Source organism: Schistosoma mansoni, chromosome 1, assembly GCF_000237925.1.
Source record: "Schistosoma mansoni strain Puerto Rico chromosome 1, complete genome".
NCBI classification, from domain to species: Eukaryota; Metazoa; Platyhelminthes; class Trematoda; order Strigeidida; family Schistosomatidae; genus Schistosoma; species Schistosoma mansoni.
Window position 1 is genome coordinate 24,191,030 of NC_031495.1, and position 22,879 is coordinate 24,213,908.

Sequence of the window (22,879 nt, forward strand, 5' to 3'; positions counted from 1 at the left end):
ATGTAGATCCACTACGAGATCACATGTCTAAACTTAAGCCGATTAATACTCGTGAACAATCGCGCGCCGTATATATACCTAAAGACCTAAGCAATTGCACGCACGTATGGATAAGATGTGACAAAATAAAAGCACCACTCAGTCCTCCATTTGAAGGTCCTTTCAAAGTCGTCTCAAGAAAATCTAAATATTTCGTGATAGAAAAACATGGAAACATCGACACAGTAAGTATTGATAGGCTAAAGCCGGCTTATCTAGATCATGAACCACCATACGTGTTGTTAGATCGTTTAACTGACAAATCCATTACGGAATCAAAATATAAAGATGATAAATCTTTACAAATGACTAAAACGGTTCTCTGGGCACATCCGATTAGTCAGTCAAGGATGTTGACAGTTTCGACTGCAGGATAAATCTAACCACGTAGCTAATCAGACCCTGCATCTACTTAAAAGTATTTTGTTTTCTTCATTCCGCCTCACATACAACTCCCCAGAACTTTTACCTTTGATATATAAGTGTTATGTTAAATATTTTTTTTAAATACTGGACACATAAGCTAGGTATTCCGAAACGATGGCTGAGGATTTTATTCAAACTCGTACAACTTACACTGGCAAATACAACGAATTCAAAAAGCAACCCAGGCGAGTTTTATAATTTCTTTTTCTGGTTAATTAACTATACTGGCTATACATATATACCATATGAACTAATTCTAAAAATTTTCGGTCGAAGATATGTTTAGTAGCTTGATACAATTACTATGGTCAAGTACTTATTAAAGTTCTCATCATTTTTTTTTAAATTTCTGACATTGAAGAATCAATAACCGTGAAGATATGGTACAGTACGTTACTGTAAGGATACTATCTTAGCCGCGTTGATTCCACATACCTAATTTTAAACACAACGTATAAAAGAACTGTTAAGTAATCATAACATTGAACTGACGATATGACTATCGTAGCTATGTTAACGTTAAACCAATTATTATTAGTGGCCCATACAAAACCCTGGAACTTAACACTAGCGTTATAAAAAAGACATGTTATGTCAATAGCTTATATATATACTTTTTTTCTCGGTTTAATAATAACGTAAAAAGAGTATTTGACACAACTGTACTTGATCCGCATACTCAACACAATTTTTTTGCTTCTTAACCGTATATTCGTTTCCGTTTTGTGGATTACTCTGATGCACCCTTGGTTACGCACCTAGTTGTAAAAAGCGGTCATCACTGGCTCAAGGTCATGCACTTGATCGATTTTGTTAAAGAGCCCAACTTCTAGCAAGTTCACCCTTTTACATATACGCATTACAAAAGAGTTTTTTTGTTGTTGCTGTTTTCATGGTTATTCGTGCACAAGATATCTACACTATGTTTATTTCCTTCCAGAATACCAATCCGTTCTGGAGGCCAAGCACTTACATGAACGGAACAATTATCAATTGCATTTATGTATTTCCATTTTGTATCTTATTATTTTAGGCAGGCAGTGGAGCAGTTCTTCAGGTTTGCTTGATTTTCACCATTACCTTTGAAGTAGACTCTTCTTTACTTTTTACTTGAGGGCGACTCAAGAGGCAGGTGAGTAAACACCTGATAGCCGGTCTGAGCATGGAAAAATCGTACCTCACCAACATGGTGTTGGGTAGCCCGCTCGCGGCACTTCCTCAGATATTCTTATTCCACATTCTCACACTTTCTCTTGAAAGCACGCAGCAAACCGTCAGCGATAGTTGTAGAAAAGATCACATGCTACAAAGATGACAAGCTGGTAAATGAAGAGACATCCATGGACTATCATTGAAAGCGTTAGTCGTAACTGATTGTAAGTCAAATAGTGAGCGAGTTGATAATTTCGCCTTGGGATGAGAAATAGAACGAAGGTGTTATCGATAGATAGGTTAATCGAACCGACGTTCCTACGGAAGTCGATTCTAGGGGGAAGCTAATGTAACAGCTCAGGTTGGTTGGTTAAGAGTTGACCCCAAACAACCAGGCATATGCTAAAACAGTATTGTTCAAGTATTCATTCACTTCCTTACCTTTTGTAAGCGTTATATTCCCTACTATCTTATATGGAATGTTGAGAGCCTTTGTTTGTCTGAACAGATAATCCCACGCTCCACTGTGACTGCGCGAAGATCGAAATAAAGACCTATTCACTACTTCTCTGGTTTCTTCTATCAATAGCACGAGGGTTACCTTAAGGCACGAAAGGCTCACATGTTGGTGACCGGAGACAAGCGCAGATATATGTCGTGCACCAAGCAATTGTGGAAGATTTCATAAATCAAAAAAATCATGCTTTGAAGCGAAATCCATGGCCAGTATCGTCTGAGGCCTGACAGATGATTCATGCAGACCACTGTGGTCCATTTCTCAATAAATGCCACGGACATGTTGTGATTGATTCATTTTCCGAGTGGTCTGAATTTTCTTTGACAACCCCACGAAATTCTGAATTGACAATCCAAGAGATAAGGAAAGTTTTTAGTCTATGAGGTTCCTATGATATTGATGACTGATAATGGCTCTCATTTTGCCTCAGGAACAGTTACTACCTAGGTGAATGGCATACGCTACAAATATCTGGGAGTTGTGGTGAAGCTATGGTTCGAAGTTTAAATATCAATGACTTGAGTACATACAACCGATAGGAACCAATTGAGTCTGTTCCGATTTTGGTTAATAATTCTAATACTGATAGGTACATTTTTGATCATATAGAGTAATAACCCAATACACAGCCGTACAGACGCAGAGTGAACCTGGAGAGAAGACATACCATCGATCACGGGACTTCGGATTTCCATTTAAGTTATATATGTTGTGGTATTTCTACTGATTGATAAAATCCCGTTATTTGATAGTGCACATAATACGAATTCCGAATATAACTTATTCCATTGTGCCCTTCCACTTCCATCCGCCTTTTAATGTGCTATTTCTGGAGTTCTTAGGCAATCGATTTGAATATTTCCGATCATCGTAAAACTTTGATCTAAAAATCTCCAGATAAATTGTGGTAACAAACAACGATTAGCCGTAAAGTGAAAGAAAGTGTAGTTGGTGCAAATAAATAGAGGAAAAGCTGTTTCGTTAAATTCAAGAATGCTATAAACAAAGTGCTAAGAAATGTCAGTAAATTTTTCGTTTTTGTCACTAATTGTATTTTATTTCTTTTTATTCAACTCACAACCCTCCAAGCATTGAGCAAACGCCATAACTGACACCTAGTGGGTATTTCCATGAAACCAACATAAAATTGAGAACATTAGTCTGTGCAAAAGTGGGAAAATGAAACGGCAAACTACATATTGTTGAATGACTGCCGCACCAACAACTATATAAAGTCTGATTCTAAGAAAATGCTTTGACCTATAATCGTAGGTAGACTGAAACGATCGATGTCACCATCAATGTCTGCCAGTCAGTAACCTCACATTACCTTTTACAATGATGTTACGTGATTTTAGGTCATATAACTTGTGTCGAGGACGTAGGCGGATTCACATTTGTAGTTGCTTCATGCATTGACAGTGAACCTACAACTACTTAACACACACCGAGGTTTATGGCGTACATGTACACGTACAATTTAAAATTTTAATTTAATTGCTTCGAATAACAAATATGAGTAATTTTTTAGTTACATATTGGCTTGTACCTAACGACAACTTCACGAGTTCCTGTTTTATACTCGTTTCAACCAACTGGCTACTCACGATCACCTTGTCAGATATCATCCATTCACAAGGCAATATGTAAAAATACCTGGCTATAGAGACTTGCAGATGGCTGAAAGATTTCAACAAAATATGTTAAGAATGAGCTTAGGCAGTCCGTGGTGAATATATGTTATGGTTAGCTGCCACAATGGTTGATGCCCTATTTTAATGAAGGGCATGTTGTTGAACAAAGTGACTATTATGAGTACCATTTCAAAAACATGGTACCCTACCTGATATTGTACACTAGTTCGGCGGCACATCAAACTCTATAGAATTCCTCTATGCACTTTTGCAGACATCCGATCTTGTTGAAACTAAAATTTTCAGCATCATAAATGAGTGTTTACGAAACTATTCATTTAGACATCCTTACAACCGAACAATTAAGCGGTGAGACCAGAATTTATGGACGACCTTTGAGCGAATCTTAAGTGACCTTGAGAAATGTTAGTCATTCAGTAAACAGTCAGCATAGAGAAAAAATATATTATACAAAAACAAATAATTAAAGTTGATACACTTTTTTTACATGGTCCAAAACTTATCAAGATTAGAAAAAGGTTCAAAGGTTCCAAAATCGTAATGCATAAGGTAGAGAAACTCATCCATATGGCTCCATAATAGTTGGTCTCTGGAGCCGTGATAAGGTCACAAAAACCCTCTCAGCCTCGACCACATGGCTTCATTATTGCTTGTGTACTCCAGTTGTATAAGTTTATTTTTATTATTGATATGTCCCTACAATACTCAACCACTGAACAGCCGTAGCTTTAGTAACATCTGGGAATATTGCAGCCAATGTTACTGATGCTTTTATTATACAGTTGGCGGCAATTATTATAATACGCCTCAGTCTCAATTTGGATGGAGCGATAAAGCTTCCTATTGTAGCGAACGTCTTCCTTCAACGTATATCACATCGAAGGACAACATCACGGCAGTCTGCACAACTTCTACAAGTCACTTAATTACCACAATCACAAATAAAGGAACTTCTTAGTCGTCTCATTTGTTTTAGCCGCCTAATCATCAAGTCTTCTCTAAAATTCTGTGTAAACCGATCGCACATTAGCATCAGGCACTGAAATTGGCGCTGTGACCTTTAAATCCTTCAAACTCCTCTGATTGGTTGGTCCATAAATTATAGTCTCGCCCAATTAAGCTCCTTGTCTTATCATCACGACATTATCATAGACTACTTGATGAAAGACGCACCCATTACTACGAATAGGAAACTGATCATCCAATGCATGTCTACCTGACTGTCCCTTTCTACAATCATCTCATTCCTAATAAATTTGGGGGTTTATCTGTAATTTGTGTTCTTCATTGGTATTTTCAATTTGCATGACATCACTTGCAGCTTTAAATCTAGTTCTACCTAACGCTAAGATCGTGGTTAAGATTCGATTACGCCAATTTCACGAAGCAATCTGTTAGTTGCACGATCCAAACCAGATTTTTTTAAAACATTTGATTCATATTTCACATAAATATGTGTTTGAGCAATTAACTACTTACTCCATAACTTTCTCTTTTGTTTTCTTTCCGGGTCATCACGCAATCATAGCCATTAATTTCTTGGGGAAAGCGTGAAGCCATTTATTTCCTATTCAGACTGATAGTCTATCCTTATTGCATTTGTACAAAAGTACTGAGAGAATTTTAGGTGAAATGGGAAGTAGCAAAGAGGCGTTTTGCTTAGGCCGAAAAAGTCTCGTCAATCTTTTAATTTTACATTTGAAAGAGGAATTTGTGGCCATTTGACATAAGATTTCCGTATCAAATATAATTCGAATCGATTTTGTTAGTCTATATTACATTGAGCCTGAACACGTCTCACTGACAAACACCTTGGCGCAAAAGTTAACTGAATACCTCCAACTTTATTAAGATTTCCCAATAGGTTTATAAGTAAGTCTTTATAAATAGCCGGCTGTCACCGTTTTTCATTAGAAATACGCAACAAATTTTGATGATAATGTTAAACGTCAGAGGTGCACTTGAAACGTAAACCATTCACCGGATCTGCAGATGGGGCAAAAAGTTTGGTTATCATGATGGCAAATTAATCAACACTTAACTTTGTGTATTCCGAAGTCCAGGTTGTCATACATCTGAGATTGTCCACTCTCTAAACAACCAATTCCCGTAACACAGCCACTCAACGAACAATTTTAGTGTAATCTTTAAACTCTGAATGTCGTGGAGAACATTCACTCAATATCTTCTCCGGTCAAACAATTAAATTTGTTCACTGCACATAACTTTCAAAGAAGTCATTGGATGCTTGTAATGTTGTGTAATACGTTTACTGGAAAACAGACTACTCCTACGGCGAGGTCGTGGGCGTTAGGAAAACAAGCATATAGTTTAAAATAAATCATGACAAAAAGACTTAGTATATAGCTCATTTTAATTATGGATTGGACACCGTACAGCAAATAATGATATTACAAATATGTATCACAGAATATTCATCTGGCCTTGACCCTTGAGACTTATGTCAGTATTAGCTTTTGAAAACCACCTGCTAGTATACATCACAAGATTCGGGTATAAAAGCTTGAAGATAGGCATTTGTGACAAAATATAAATATGTTAGTGTATTACATTGAGTTTCATAAGGAATCATCTCAAATATTTGTGCTATTCCCTGACCATAATATAACTCTCGAATTTCAAAATCAAACTGAAAATAGCAAACAGTTAGTTGCAAACGTTTACTAAACTTAAAATTTACGTATTTTCTTTTGTATTCCTAACTGTTCAACGCCGTTTTTATTTACACCTATGTCCCCAGTGTGCGTCTAGACAGATTTGACCATGTGAGTAACCTCCAACCACAAAACGGACATGCTAACCAGATTGTTTGGTTAAAGATCAAGTGACTATGTACCAGTATCCTCGGTTGAACACATTATTGAAACACATTATTTCTGCAAGTACAATTAAACATGAAAATCAGGCGGCTAAAGCTTCTGTATTGAGGGTTGCACATAGATTTCATGTATCATACTGCCATTATGTTAATTAATTACATTGATTATGAAGTACTGTTCAGATTATCTGCAGTCTGTGGATATCAGAGATGGGCAACTAATCAAAAATCATGAGGGACGAAGGCTTAAGACCTAAATTCCACGAGTAAAAAGATAAGTAACTGAGAAACGCTGTTAAGTTTGAGACATCAAAATTATCCAACCTGTGGGGAATAAACCAGAAAGAACTCATAGTAGTTCAAAGCAGTTCATGCTTCTTTTAGTCGACTGTAGTTAGGCAGAATTCATACATTCTGTGGGTTATGGATGTGCAGGTTCACAGTTTCAAGCGTTAGAAATATCTCGAATTCCACGAAAACATATTAGTTCACACTTGCTATGGTTAAATGGTAACTACTAAGTTTCACTCCGGATAGATATGTAATCGAAGTCGTCTAGAATTTTAAGAGGTAATAACGGCCTTGTTTAACGAGAAGCCTCTTATGTGTGACCTCATCGAAAACTTTCTGGAAGTGGAAGAATAGAACTGAAAAGAGGAACTTGTTGTCTCGTTGTTTATTCTTAGCATTCAGGTAGTTAACTAGGCATATATCTCATAGCTCAGCCGTATATGTGTCTGTTCTTTAGAAAATTTTAATCCTCCGTTTTTAAGCAGCTATGTTCGACTCAAGTTTTTCTGATAAATATCGAGTAGTAATTATAGGCTTCATACCATGACTATCTGTGTGACCGTCTTTCTTACACGTATTGCCTGTGCATTGGAGAATATTTCTGCCATCATGACTGATAAAGAATGATTGCTGAATCTATGAGATTGGGTAGTATCTATTCGAGACAGTACATAAGAGCATTTAGATGTTCTATGTTTTCAGCAACTGTAGGGTGAAGCGTTGTCGAAATACTGTCAGCATTGTAACAGAATACGCCAAATAGGTTATCGGCAGTATTTTCCTCAAGTAAGGTTCACTGATTAATACTTCCCAGTTTATTTAGGAGGTTCACCAAATCAACATTTCAGTAGTTTCTTTGAGAAGAGGTGGTCTCACTTTTACTTGTGTTTTTCACACGAATACATCCTAAATAATATACTGTACTAGTTATTTTTCGAGTGTGTATCAGAACTTATTCGATATCTTACTCTTTAGTTTACAACGAGCACCGCACATATCCATGAGTGCTGTCCCACTATCTTGGTGCCCATGATGATCATGATGCTTTTAGGGTTTAGGATGACTGGGTTGTCTCAGATTTTAAAATGTTGGACTAACAAAGTCAAAAACCAAACAACTGAAATTCATTATCATAAAATTCTGACGTCAACCATTTTTCTGATATGGTAATGAATTCATGCTCTTCTAGGCCAATTAAATTTATAGACTCCAACATTTTGTCTAGCCTGCTGATAGAACTTGTGTTATAAACCGTTAGTCCAGCGAAATACTTTTCCGTCTCACCCGAAATTTGTGCTAATGATATTGTTCTGAGGAATAACAAAAGCTCCATCTTCAAATCATTCAACTGGGATAAGGAAATCACCAAAATTTTCACTTGAGTCACAGTTCTTTACCACCATCTTTAAATATTTCTCCATAGCACTCAGAGTGCTTTAGGAATCGTTTTGTCAAGTCTTGGGTGAATGGTTTTTCTGAACGACAATGTATTTCAATGCCACGGATGTTCAGTACTAGACAACATCTTTGTCCGTAACATCTTGCCATTAAATGGTCCTAAGCCCAGTCAAACGAGGAGTCAGAAACGTTTGAGCTTAAAGATATATTTGGAGGATAGTAGATGTGTTAGGAATTATATGAGCTAAGCTTACTAGCGAAGGATTAGTAACACGGAGTCCCTGAAGCTTATCTGGTGGATGTGCCAAACCTAGCCCCTTCAACCAGGGAAACCACATGTGAGGACAAATATTTTAGATCCAGTCAGCTTATGCAAGGTTTTCAATAGTAGGTTCCTCTTGCAAGTCACTGATGTAGATAATTTGTGTCAAATGATTTTAGGCCTTATCGAGTTGGGCGGAAACAGTATGGACAGCCAGTCAGCGTCGAAGTCACACGCCGGGGCTAGTACCTAATGCAGATCACCCTTTCATCATAACCATGTACTATGGCTACTTTGATGACTGTGCAACACCAACGGTGTTATTACGGAGACCAATCGGTATGCTTAGGTATAAGGAACAGAGTGAAACTGTAACAGCTCAGGTTTGTTGGTTAAGAGTTGACCCCAAACAACCAAGCATATGCTAAAACAGTATTGTTCAAGTATTCATTCACTTCCTTACTTTTTGTAAGCGTTATATTCCCTATTATCTTATACTGAATGTTGAGAACCACCACCTCATAAACCAGCTCATAATTTGCGACTAATTTATACCTGTCAGTTGTCCTTGATCTTGACGAGAATCAGTGAATTGTTCGATATCCAGTGGCTTGACTGTCGGAAGGTTTGGCTGGGACCCAGTGTTATTCTACTAGCCCTACGACACTCTGTCACCGTATTCAACGGCCGCTTGAATCGGCACCAAACACGTTGAGGGTAATCACGTGCTGGAGGTTGTCAAACGATGGATAAGAATCCTCCACGTATTCCTGAGTTGTAAGGTGGATGGGAAGGAGGATGCAGCAACTGATCGGGAAATAACGAGTAATAATAGATCTGAAGACGTTGGATTCATCGATGCTTAAATTTATGGCTTAAAGTTAGTTGAATGTCAAATAATTTACGCTGACGATGATAAAAGAACTATAAAGTTTTGAAGTTCTATCAAGCGGTATTGCAATATATTGCACTGACAATTGATTGAGTTCCTCAGATAAGCCATGTTCAGTTTACTGTGTAGGGTCGGTGAAATGTCACTGAATATCGAACAGATCATCGAACCCTGTCAAGGTCAAGGATAGTCAACGCACACCAATCAATGATACGCCATGGACTGGCCCACGCGGCAGTGGTTGTACTTTCGCTTCTGTACTTTCGTGGTTGTACCTTAACTAATATATTCTTGTAATAACGTCCTTTGTGTTGTACAGTCTCCATAACATCTATGGCCCCTTGGTACGTCGATGGGGGCAATCCACGTAAGGTGCTGGTCGCGAGGTGTGACTTCAGCGTTAGTTGTTCGTCACCATTCTCGTCTAACTCTAGTAGGCCCCCAATCATTTCGACATAGACCATCAACGTTGATGTTCTACAACCGCAAAAGTAACGACACTACAGTAGTAGTACAATATGTATATTATCAATTGATCTCGATATTTGCTCTATCATTGACTTAAGGTAGAAATTCAGTCAGTGTCGTCGATAGTTTACTGTTTATTAGTGTCGAATTCTTTTTATACACAAATTTGGCAGATTAACTGGAAGCGAATGACTGTGTCGCTATACCATAAATTGAACTAGACAGGTTGTAAGTTCAGTGCGTGAACGTCAGATTGGTATCAGTTACCGATTTATCACCCGATACCAGATGAATTTTTCTCGTGCTACTAGTTTTATTGATGATTATATAAAAGGTAGAAATACTAATGGGAACAAAGGTTGAAAACTGCTGCATATTATTGTGATAATCAGACAGGATGGTTGTGTTTCACGGATAATTATAAAGTGGGTATAGACTAAGTATTTTATAGTCACTGATTATATATATATATATAGAGAGAGAGAGATTTAAGAAATGAAGCTTTAACAGGAATATACTTATGATCAAGTTTGGGCTCTTCATACCACCAAAAAATCTAAAATCACTAGACTTTCGACCGTTAGATTTTTATAGAATCACTCTAATACCATACATTGAGGATATGAGTTTATTTTCCTTTGTTATTGTACACTATCTGCTTGACCTTAAAGTTTGTTCATGGCCTCGAGTCCATGTGGTTTTTTAGTTCGTTTCAGTTTTCGTTATAGTTTACGTTCATCACGGCACATTGCTAACGATCCACGCTTGTTTTTGTCCCAGAAACTACCTTGCAAGACACGAAACATTTTTTATGCTTCTTGTTCGTAGCTGATTCCCATTTAGTACAGTTTCATGCAGACATTTTTTCTGCCATACCCAGGCAACTAATAAAGGGGAAATAAAAGTGGAAAAAGGGGAGATAAAGCGGACAAAGGCGTACGCGTATTGCACAATTGTGTACAGAAGACACTGAAGTAACTTAGTATTTTCCTATGCAACAATACAAATAACGCGTCTATAGTTCATTCTAAAATTCAAATACTGAACGTGATACTATGCCTCAAAATTATGAGTTTTATGATTATCTGTACAATCTTGCTCTACCTTGCATCTATTATCCGACATTTTCTAAGGTTCGGTACCTTCATCATACTTACTTTTAAAGTTATCTAAGAGCAATTCAACTCTGACTAATGCTTTAAGAGCAGCATTTGTACAGGTAGTAGAATTGGCATAAAATCCATTTTTATTTGTTCATAAAACTACGAACCATTGAATTTGTAGGTGGAGAATCAATATCCAGGATTTGGCGAACAGTTTATCATTCGCTTGTTACAGCGTCTTGGAGTCAACGATGATATAAATCTTCCAGAGACATACCTGAGAATTGCTGGTTTACACACTCAACGTCAGTTCTTATTTATCAAGTTTTTTAACGTATTTAGTTTGTGAAAGCATGGAGAATAAAGGGATTAATCGGATCGAAATTTTTGCCAACGTTTTGAAGTTGTGTTTAAGTAAAATACCGGACGAGATATCTAGTAATAACGGCTTTACCAACCTAATAAGGTACGTCATTTCCTTTACTAGTTTTTAGAGAGATTACAGAGATAACAGATAAATTTTTGGAATCGTTACACTGTCATGATAAACAGATCTTGCAACGAAGAGCGCTGTGCAATCTTAAGTTTGAGTTTATTCGGTCATGTAAGCGATTCAGCGAAACCTTAAAAGCATATAACCGTGATGAAAAGTAAGTAATCCGGTCATGTTTATTTTATTTTGGTCAGATGATGTTTATAAAACCATTATATTGTAATAGGAATACTTATGCACTACCATTTGAGTTATTTTTTAACCAGATTGTGAATGAAAGCTCTACATGATTCAACACTATCAGTAATGCATTCCGATAATTCCGCATGCAAAACCTGAAATAATGCAAACAGTTGATTTCATAGCAAACTAGAAGCAGCTTACGTAAGCCTATAGCCATGTTATTCCAGCACTCCAGCTACCGACAAAAATTTGACTAGACAGCCTACAATAGTTTGCGTGGTCATACTTTTCCTTTATTAACTTAATTCATATGAAATAAAGTACAGCTAAATAGCAGATCTAGCATGCATTGCTCAAAACTTCGTTGGTATGATGATCCCAACAGTAACTACGTACAGTAGTACTGTCATGTTATACCCTCCCTAAGCTCGTTAATTGGAAAAAACGGGTTTTGCTTAGTATCGATGTTATTATTGTAGCTGTAAATCACAAAAAGCGGAACATTGTTTTAAATAAATTGTACCTATGATAACCTGGACACTAATTTCCTAACCTTTAAACACTAGGTGAAGTAAAAGAGTTTATTAAATTTATTTTTTTTTTAAATATCAAAAGAATAAAACCCGAATGTGTTTGTAATTTGAAAACTATTAGCTAGTCCCATAATGTAATCAAGACGGTAAGTTTCGCCCCAATAACTTTGTGGTTCGAAACTCATAGCCTTGAAAAGTCAGCTGTCTTGTTAACCCTTACACCTACAAATCGTTTTGCTACTGTTTCCTTTCTTTTGTTTTGTAAAGTGACAAAATTAGTAATCGCTTATGTAAAGTAAGTGGCTCCATAAATCAAAGTCAATCATCTGTGATTTGTATTTTGCATCTTAGGGGTCTACAGAGACAGTGCTATCATAACTGTAAAACTAGCTAGTAAAACTGGTTGACTGAAATTGGTGGCCTACTTGATAATCTGCTCACACGACTGATCTCTGAGTCCCTATCGGATAAGTATCAAAGAACAGAGCCCCTGAATGATGTTATCGAATGCTTACAAAATAAATAACGCCACTATCCGTACTCAGTCAAATAATATCACTGAAATACTTATTAGATAAATGATAAGAATGTAGGTCATAAAATACATTTGACTGTCTTGGGAAGTTTCCATAATTCGAAGATAGCTATACATTTAAGAATTACTGTCCCATTAAGCTGCTAAACTATTAATGACCTTTATTTTTACCGAATTTCTATTTTCTTAAAAAGTTAATTGCTTTAAAAGATCTTCCTTTGCAAATACGACCAACAAAATTATCTCTGGAAATAATATCAGCCACACTTTTCGAAAGAAACAGATGAGACGACTTGACTTTGATTATAAAAATCTTAAACCGTTACTAAAATGGAATCACTGCTTTTATCAGTCCAGGAATAGGCTTTCCATTTGAAGTCCGAAACTACGTATTTGAGTGAAGAAAAGAATGCATAATGAACAAAGGGAAGGGAAAAAGATTTATCCTTTAAAATCTACTAAAGGTGTAATAGTACTTAGTTGTCTGCCATCAAAAGTACTTGAAAACAATGCTGCCTGTATTGTGAAACGAACAGCCGTTGAGATTCACCTAAGGAAGTTAATTTGGTTATTAGTTAGGTCAATAGACATTAAAGTACTGACAAAAACGTTTCCACATAAATTACTTAACTGATTGGTACACTATTAAGAGTCTATAGAGTCGAAATGTTTGTGGGTATCAATGATTACCATAAATGGATCGAATTTACTTAGATATTGCAAAACGCTCAGCTTTCATGGCGGTATTGCATACTTCGTTAGTTTTGTCAATTATTACAGTCAGAAATATCCGATTATTTTGTTGGCAATTTTTTGTTAGATCTTGTTTTGCTACTAATACTTAGTAGTTATTTTTGTTTAAAATTCTGTACCTAATGTATTGCGTTTGAATTGTCATTTTATTATCAGCCAAACCTCAGTTATCTTTCGAGCGAATCAACTAGTTGTATGTACAAACACTATTCTTGATGCTCTTCGTTGTGATAAATGACGGTGTGACGACCAACCCGGTTCGAAGTTAGTTGAACACCTCAGAAATGTTAGGAATCCCAGATGGTTTTCAAAGCTATCTGATGTATTACTTGAAACCTCAAAAGAACATAAAAGCGGGTTGGTCACGAAACCAATATTTAAAATGACGCAAAACATATTCTCTGTATTTTTATCTCTTTCTAAACGGATTATTCATTTTTTTATTATTGTTATCCCTTTATTATTCTTGTGTTTTGTAATTGTCCCGAACGTGACCATTTCATTTTGCGATTCTCTCTCACTTCTATTTGCACACGAAGAATGGAGTGTTAAAACTAGAAACTTAGGTAAATTCTTCGGTTATTGTCGAAATAATTGAATATAATGCATTTTATTTGGAAGGTAATAATACATGATTACCTAGCAGTTAATATGTATCCATAGTTTTGATATATGCTTCATGCGCTTTCAACCTGTTTACTTTAGTAACCTGACTGAAAGCCCCTATTAAGTTTGTTCGGTTTATGAAACTTCAAAGTCATTTATCATACTCTATAACTTTCCACTTGTTTCTTTTAAATTAAAATATCAACAATAGTTGAAGCAGAGTTATTCATTTTTTCTAATGCTAAGTACAGAATTACTGAATGACTCAAGATGCTAATCGTACACCATGAAATTCGATCGTATTTAACTGTTTCAGTTATTGATGATTTAAATATGATATTCGAGCATATTTTGATCATTTCGATTATTGTTTATTTCAATATAATATTCGGGTGTATTTCGACAATATTTGCTATGTATTCATTCAGTATGGTATTTATGTAAAAACTAGTTTTCTAAATATAATATCATTACTTGATTGATAGTTTCATTTCTTAAACACACAAAGGCTGTATTTAATGTCTTTGAATACCAATTGACAACTAAAGCTTTTGGCAATAGAAAATTCTTCCTCAAGACGCACCTTTAAGTAATTTTTGTGTTCCTTGGAAAGTTGACCATGTTCATAAGTGACCTATTTGGTGGTGGTTGTTAGAATTTGTGTAGATTTCAGTCATTAAAATAATGCCTTAGGTTTAAGGTAATAGACTTTGTGGATAGCAAATGTTAGTAATCATCATTTGATTTTCTAATGTTTATAGTTTTAAAGATAATCGTGACTTCTTATGGATCATTCTCGTGCGTAAATACTTTATTATGAAATTAAATTGTTCAAAATTTATAGTTCTTTTGGACGGCTGACCAGATACGAAGTCTTTTGAACATCTTCGTTGACTATACATAAACGTTATAAGTAGCAATTACATTTATAGTTTTATCTTTACTACACAAAAATACTACTTATTATTTTTCTACATGGTTCTGTAGAATTTATTTTCCGTTATAACTTATTCAAACTCGCACCACAAGTTGTATTCTTATTAAGACAGGTAAATCACACCGGTGCATGCAGTAAATAGAGCATTCGTTAGTCATCTACAACGTAGTATCAGTCACATATATGCATCGGTCCAAGTTGCCATACCTCATTAACACAACAAGATGAACACCAAATTCACACAAGCAGTTACTTCAATGGTAGTAATATATGAAAAAGGTTGCATATAATGATATGATACAGGCAGAAAGAATTAGTTGGTAGAAAGAAAAGTATAAATCAATTTTAATCTCACAGTTTATGGGACGACAATGAGTGTATACTCTTATGCCATTGTGATCGATCCTGAGCCATGTTACCCGGAGGCTTTAATCACTGGTAATGATAGTTGCGCGGACCCCAACCAAGTAGTCTGCATCTACCAGCATGACTCAGACCATAAGTTAACGACTTCAAGGACTGATGCCACGTTTTGGTTTGACCCCCCCTAATTTTCTTTCAACCATCTCCAACACTAGTCAGCATTGGGCGTCATGGTAATCGGTGGTTGAGCATGCATAATACGTGCCCCAACCATCTTAGTCGGTGAAGATTTACAACCTCATCAACTGGCTTACAATCATTCCCTAATACTCTGTGTCTAACCTCACTATTACTTACCCGGTGATCCCCGAAGATACAAGCAATATTCCTAAGACATCTGTGATCAAAGCTAGTAACTTACGAGTATTCTGTACCCTTAATGACCACGTTTCTCAGCTGTAATAGAGCACATTCCAACTAAGATAATAATTGACTGAAAGCAAGACTAATGTTAGAGGAATGCTATGGCTGAATGATGAAAACATTCACACACACTAAATGATAGTTACAGTGACTAAACAGTGAGTCAGCAGATTATTGTTCTTACTTACGCCTGTTACCCCCCGTGGAGAAGCATAGGCCACCCACAAACTCTCCCCATCCAACCCTGTCCTGGGCAATCCTTTCCAGTTATTTTCATTCGCTAGTCATCTTTTTCATATGTTTCCATTTCCCGACGTAGTGTGTTCTTCAGCCTTCCACTTTTCCGCTTCCCTTCAGGACTCCAAGTTAGGGCTTTTGTCGTGATGCAGTTTGGTGGTTTCCGCAGTGTACATTCAATTCACTTCCAGAGTCTTTCCCTAATTTCTTCATTTGGGACCTGGTTTGTTCTCTGTCACAGTAGGTTGTTACTGATAGTATCCAGCCAACGGACATTCAGTATCTTGGGTAGACAATTGTCTATAAATACTCGTACCTTTCTGATGATAGTTGTGATAGTTCTCCAAGTTTCGGTTCCGTACAATAAAACTGTCTTGTTATTCGTATTGAAGATTCTCACTTTGATATTGGTTGACAGTTGTTTTGAGATCCATATGTTCTTCAACTGTATGAATACTGTCATTGTTTATTCAACCATTGCCTGCATCAGATCTACGTTCATTGATGATGCTACCCAGATACATGGATGTTTCCACTACTTCCAGAGTTTTACCATCGAATGTGATTGGGTTGGTGTTCTCTGTTTTGTATTTGAGAATCTTGCTTTTTCCTTTGTGTATGTTGAGGCCTACTGATGCAGAAGCCGCTGCTATACATGTTGTCTTCGTCTGCATTTGTTGGTGTGTATGTGATAGAGCGGCCAGGTCATCTTTGAAGTCCAAATCTTCTAGTTGATTCTGAACTATCCATTTTATTCCGTACTCTTGTAAGGTGTCGAGGTCTTTCCAGTCCAGTCGATCACCAAAAGAAAGGGCAAGAGCGAGAATAAGCAGACTTATCTGACTCCGCTTCTCACTTGGAATGTTGTCCTCCATGCACGACTTTTCAGTGTAGTCCGTCGTATGAATTCCGGATAATTACGATCTCAGCTACCCACTCCATAGTGTCGAAGAATTTTCCATAATATTCTCTTATCCACACTGTCGAATGCTTTCTCATAGACAAGGAAGTTGATGTATAGTGACGAGCTCCATTCAATTGGTTGTACAATGATGATCCGTAGTGTCGCGATTTCGTCTGTGCACGACCGATCCTTATGGAATCCAGTCTGTTGATCTCAAAGTTGGGCGTTTACTGAATATATCATCCCGTTCACCAACAATCTTTTGAATACGTTTCCTGGTACTGATATTAATCTGATGCCTCCGTAGTTTTCACACTTGCTCATATCTCCCTTCTTTATTATCTTGATAAGATATCGTTTTTTTCAATCTATCAGTGGCACTTGTTCCTCACAAGTCTTCCTGAATAAAGTGTGAAGCATGTTTGCAGTTACTTTTATGTCAGACTTCAGTGCTTCAGCTAGTATGTTGTCAGGTTCTGTTGATTTACCATTGTTAATTTGTCTGATGGTCATCCTGACTTCTTCGGTCGTTGGTGGAGTGACAGCTATAGGAAGGTTTGTGTGTGCTCCCTCGATGTCCGGTGGATTCAATGAGACAGGTTTATTCAGCAGTACCTCGAAGTGTTCTACCTATCTTTCCCTCTGTTCCTGAACCTCTGTGACTGTCTTTCCTTCTCTGCCCATGACGGATCTCTCTGGTTTAGTATATCTCCCTGCCAGTTTCTTCCTCGAGTCATATGGTTGTTTCATATTTCCTTACCTTGCAGATTTTTCCACCGTCGTTGTTAGGTTTTCCACGTATTTCTTCTTTTCGGCTCTAATGCTCTTCTTCACCTGCTTGTTTGCTTCTGTGTATTCATCTTGTACCCTGACGTGCTCTATTCTTGTTCGACTGTTGTTAATTGCTGTCTTCTCGTTCTTCCTTTCTTGAGTCTTGTCCACGGTGTCCATAGAGATCCATTCCTTATGATGATGCCTGTTGCGGTTCAGCAGCTCGTGACACGTTGAAGTTAATGCTTCTTTGATCTCTGTCCAGTTGTCCTCCATCTTAGTTTCTTGTTCTTCCAGCAGATCCTGTAAGGCTTGTAGCCTGTTGTTGAGAGTTATCTTGAATTCGTTGAGTTTGTCAGTATGTTGAAGGAGGGCTGTATTGAACCTTTGTAATACTGCTTCTCCAGTTGCCCAGTGTTTCTTTAGCTTCAGTTTCATCTTGGTTACAACCGGGTGGTGATTTGAAGCTATGTCAGCTCCTCTCCTGGTTCTCACATCTTCCATTGTCCTTCGGAATCTTTTGTTGATGCAAATGTGATCTATCTGGTTCTCTATGGTGTAGTCGGGCGAGATCCATGTAGCTTTGTGTATGCGTTTGTGTGGAAATATTGTGCGCCTATAACCATTTTGTTGAATGCATATAGGTTTTAAAATGTCTCCCCATTTTCGTTTCTCTTTTCTAGTCCATGTCGTCCCATGATTTCTTCATATCTGGTGTTGTCCACTCCGACTTTAGTGTTTAGATCTCCCATCAAGATGATGAGATCCTTTCTTGATCACTTAGCTATGAATAATTGCAACGTCTCATGAAACTGATTTTATTGTCGTCGTTGCTATCATTGAAATGTGCATAAGGTTGGATAACATTCATTGTGATCTTCTTCTTTGTTGAGGATGCTTTGATGATTCTGGATCCGTGAGACTCCCGTCCTACAAGTGAATTTCGTGCTTCTCTGACAGCATCAGAGCAACTCCCTGAGTGTGTGGAGCATTTTCCTCTGCGTTACCGGAGTACAGCAGCATCTCTCCCGTATCTAGCCTTTGCTGCCCAGCTTAGGTCCAATGGGTTTCGCTTATTCCGAGAAGCGCCAAGATGTATATCCTCATTTCCGTTGCTATTTAGTTAGTCCTCTCGGTCTCCCACATCGTCCGGACGTCCCATGTATCTATATTGATTGTTGTTCTGGTTGTTAGAAGGGGCATCGGCCTTTTGACTTCCGAAGAATCTCTGCTTTTATCATGAGGCGTCATAATTCTTCGTTCAAGTGAGAGGACAGTATAAGTGGTTTAAATTGTTTATTCTGGTTAGCGTTTGTTTTAGCAAGGTTGTTTTCTACGGGGTCAGGCTGCCGACCTCACGCCCAATCCTCCTCTTTTATCCGGACTTGGGACCAGCAGTATCTCTAGAAGGGCTTCAGGTGGAGTTATTATTGTTCTTACCGGAATATAACTTGAATACGTGCGAACAATAAACAGTAAGATATTTAATATCCAGCAACTAGCGTAGGTTTAGTAAAGACTATTGTGTAACAAATTAACACAAAACACCAACTAGAAAGATTAATAACTGGTAATTATCGTCGATAAAATCCCTTATAATAATTTACTGAATCTCATCGGGTCAGTGTTCACTAGTAGTAAATTTCCTCTGATAGTTTGTATTCATGGGATCGCATTTATTGGGTTATGTTTCTTTTTGGTGAACATAAATTTGGGCTTGGGATTATCTTTCAATTTTATTACAGGGTTAGCATTCGTGCGTAGACGGCTATCACAACCCCACGTAGATTGTTCAACATGGTATATATCCTCTTTTTCAGTACTTATTTTATTCAATCGCCCTTTCTTAATTTGGATTATGTCAGAACTTAGTCTTCATATTTTGGCAAACAAATAATCGTTGTATAAAAAATTAAACGAGGTGTCCAACTCTAAAATACGATGCTATAACGTATAGCGGCTGGTGGGTTTGTGCCAAGCCTGTATATGTTGTGTACTGAGGAAGTACTCAAAGAGGTGTGTAAGAGAATTAATAAAAGAAAACATGAGCTGATGGCATTAGTCCTAGAGCGTACAGTTACATCCAATAGTGTGAGCAATTGACATTATACGGGGATGAACTAAAGATAATCTGGTAATTGGAACTACAAGTTAACGACAGTGAGGTTCAAAGTGGGTTATAGAACCTCATTACATAAATAGTAGTGACGGGGTATTGCAAAGTCATTCACACTTCCTGGTGGTGTTCAGAATCAGTTGCCAAATCAGAGACAATATCAATCCGAAATTTTGTCATTTATTATGTTTAATGATGTAAATTTCACGACATCCTATCAAGTGTTGGTTGTCAAAGTGATGAGTTCGAGGCAAGCTATTATGCTAGTCAGTACGATCAATAGAAGTGAACAATATTGGAGTGGGTAAAACGATATTCCAAGTATGATAGATATGTATAGTTGTTTTAGTCTAGACTAACTTTCTACTTTATCAATTCGACAAACCATGGTTTCGGCATAGTTCATCCCGTTTTAATCGTAAAACTCAATGAAATACATATAATTAATAGGGACTGTCAATTAATTTGACGATTTATTATCTTTAAAATCCAAATGTGTTAAGATTACAAGCTACAAAGTCATCACAACTAATTAATAAAATTGGATATGTAGTTTTATTTAAAAGATGAAGGAGATCAAACGAAGAAAAGGAAATTCTTTGCACCGAATCCCCTTTATTAAATGACACTATGCGTTACTCTAAGTTTTCGTTTGCTCGAAATGTTCGTTATTCCATATATTTTCGACATGTTGGAAGGGTTCATTAACAAAATACCTTATGGATAAAAATGCATCTCTAAATTGTTTGAATAAATCGAAGAAACTGTCTCGTTGAAACAAAAGTCCAAACAGATGATTTACAATCAATTATTTTTTGGTTGTAAGGTTAATCTTATCGATCGAAACGCCAAACCTAAGAAGTGAACCAATTTAATAGCAGTATATGTTAATCATTTTATATTAACCCTAGTTCCTTACACTAGTTCATGATCATATTTCGACCCTAGTAATTGGTTAACTTTTCCAAGGTCACTTTGACATACCCAAAAAGTCATTCATATATTATGGTCTCACCGTTTCGTTATGAAATGCTTCCACATGGGTATTGTATTTTAAATAAAGTTATAAACATCAATAATCCATTCCATAGTGATGTCGTTCACCGTTCATTTTGTACATAAAACTTCCTGTTTATGTTTGTATTATTCTATCATTCTTTACGTCTTTACAGAGTGGTTAAGAAGTCATAATTTTTAAATGTGTAGAGGCGTAAATGTATGTTTGTCTGTTTAGATCGTCATGAAGAACTTGATAATTTTTTGTGGTGGACCAAATGGAATCGAAAAAATGTAGTTCGAAAAATATCATAGTAGGTATATATATCAATAGCGGGTAACAATAAAACTGCAGTAGTCATAATAACTAGTTTACGTGCTTGATCGATATTAATATTGATGAAAGGCTCGGAACTCTACAACTTCTATTTATCCTAGTTATACATGATTTAGGGTTCGACGAGCAACGACCATGTACGAAGCGCACAACTTGAACCAGGAGGACATCTCTTTGAGATACTGATAAAGTTTGTTTCGTATTGACTAAGCGATAGTTTTAGTGAGAACCCAATGTATTCAGGTGTTTTAGTACAAAAAATATAATGGTACATGTAAATGAAGTATTTTACACCAAAATTTTAATATGAATATAGGAAAGGAGATTTGATGATAATTTTCATGAAGATCACCCATAAATTATGTCTTTACCAATCTGCATAAGTTTTAACTGTTATCACTGACATAAGAATATAATACGGTACAAGTAAATTACTGTTAAAATAAAGATTGCTTCGTAATTGAAATCCAAATTATAGACGGTCTGATAATTTTGGCACATTGCTGCCAGTATCTGATAATTTTTATTTTCCTATGAACGTTTTACTATTGTTAAACTAATTAGTTAAATATATATTTGTCTAGCGCTGTTCTTCAACGCATATATTTTGGCTTCTTTCTAAACTAACATTTATTTTATCCATGGATAAATATGCCAACTTTTGAAATCTAGACTAGTTGTGAACGCATATACATGAAAAAGAAAATTATTAACCAACATCTGTTATAACAATAAACGAGCAGTATTAAGGCTTGATATTATGTATATTTTTGCGATTAAGATAAATAGATAGATAATTTCAAAAAGTAACAAGGTCAAATGACTTATTTATTCTAATAATAAGTTTGATAAAATGATTGTTGTTCTTGCCATCAACCACGTTATTTTGTGTTTTCACTTGATGTTCCTAGTGAGTACTTCGGATTACTGTTTAGTCGGCTTTTAATTGTATTCCCCCAGTGTTCAAGTACATACTGGCCATTTGTTTTTTAAATACAAACACTGTAATGCTTTTATGGCAGTTATGAGACAGCCTGTTTTTTATTTCAGAGATTTCAGAGATCGTCTGAGATAGGATCAAAAAGGAAGAGTTTATTCACAGTTGAGCATTCAGAAAAACTCAACATTCATTGAAATCATATACTGAAGTTAGATCACAATTGAAGACCTGAAAGCAGTGAATAGCTGTCTCACACCAGTATGGGACTCTTTCAGCAGTGTCTGTCCACGACCTTGCATGCAAGAATCAAACCCTGGACCTTTGGTTTTTCGCGCGAACTCAACCTCTATAACAATGGACTAGCATCCATACTAGGGTCTCATACTGGGACGAAACAGCCGTCTAGTATTTTCAGGTTTTGATTGGTGGCCTAACTTAGATCAGTTCGTGATCTCAGTGAAATTCAAAAAACTCCACAACCCTATACTCAAAATTCAACTATAAACGATTTTATTTAGTTTGAGAGAAGAATTTGATCAGTAAAATGGTCCAGACGAAGATTAACTTACTTGCTACTTAGTCATCAGTCATTGTAAATATGTTGGTCCTACAGGAAGGTAGCTAGTCGCAACCCGAATAGCTCACTAATAACATTCCAGACTGTGACGGTGGGTGATATAGGTCAAAATCCATAAAAGGCATCCATCCCC

At 36.6% G+C, this 22,879-nt stretch overlaps 1 protein-coding gene across 1 annotated transcript; it reads left to right on the forward strand.

The window, feature by feature from the left end:
- The first annotated feature begins 10,619 nt into the window (after positions 1-10,619).
- Smp_006680 (hypothetical protein) lies at positions 10,620-14,050 on the forward strand. The gene is made up of 7 exons (XM_018793759.1): positions 10,620-10,913; positions 10,961-11,072; positions 11,105-11,158; positions 11,224-11,347; positions 11,385-11,508; positions 11,537-11,692; positions 13,696-14,050. Exons 2-7 carry the CDS (start codon positions 10,995-10,997, stop codon positions 13,775-13,777), a joined length of 618 nt encoding a protein of 205 aa, XP_018648239.1. The 5' UTR covers positions 10,620-10,913; positions 10,961-10,994; the 3' UTR covers positions 13,778-14,050.
- Positions 14,051-22,879: the final 8,829 nt, after the last annotated feature.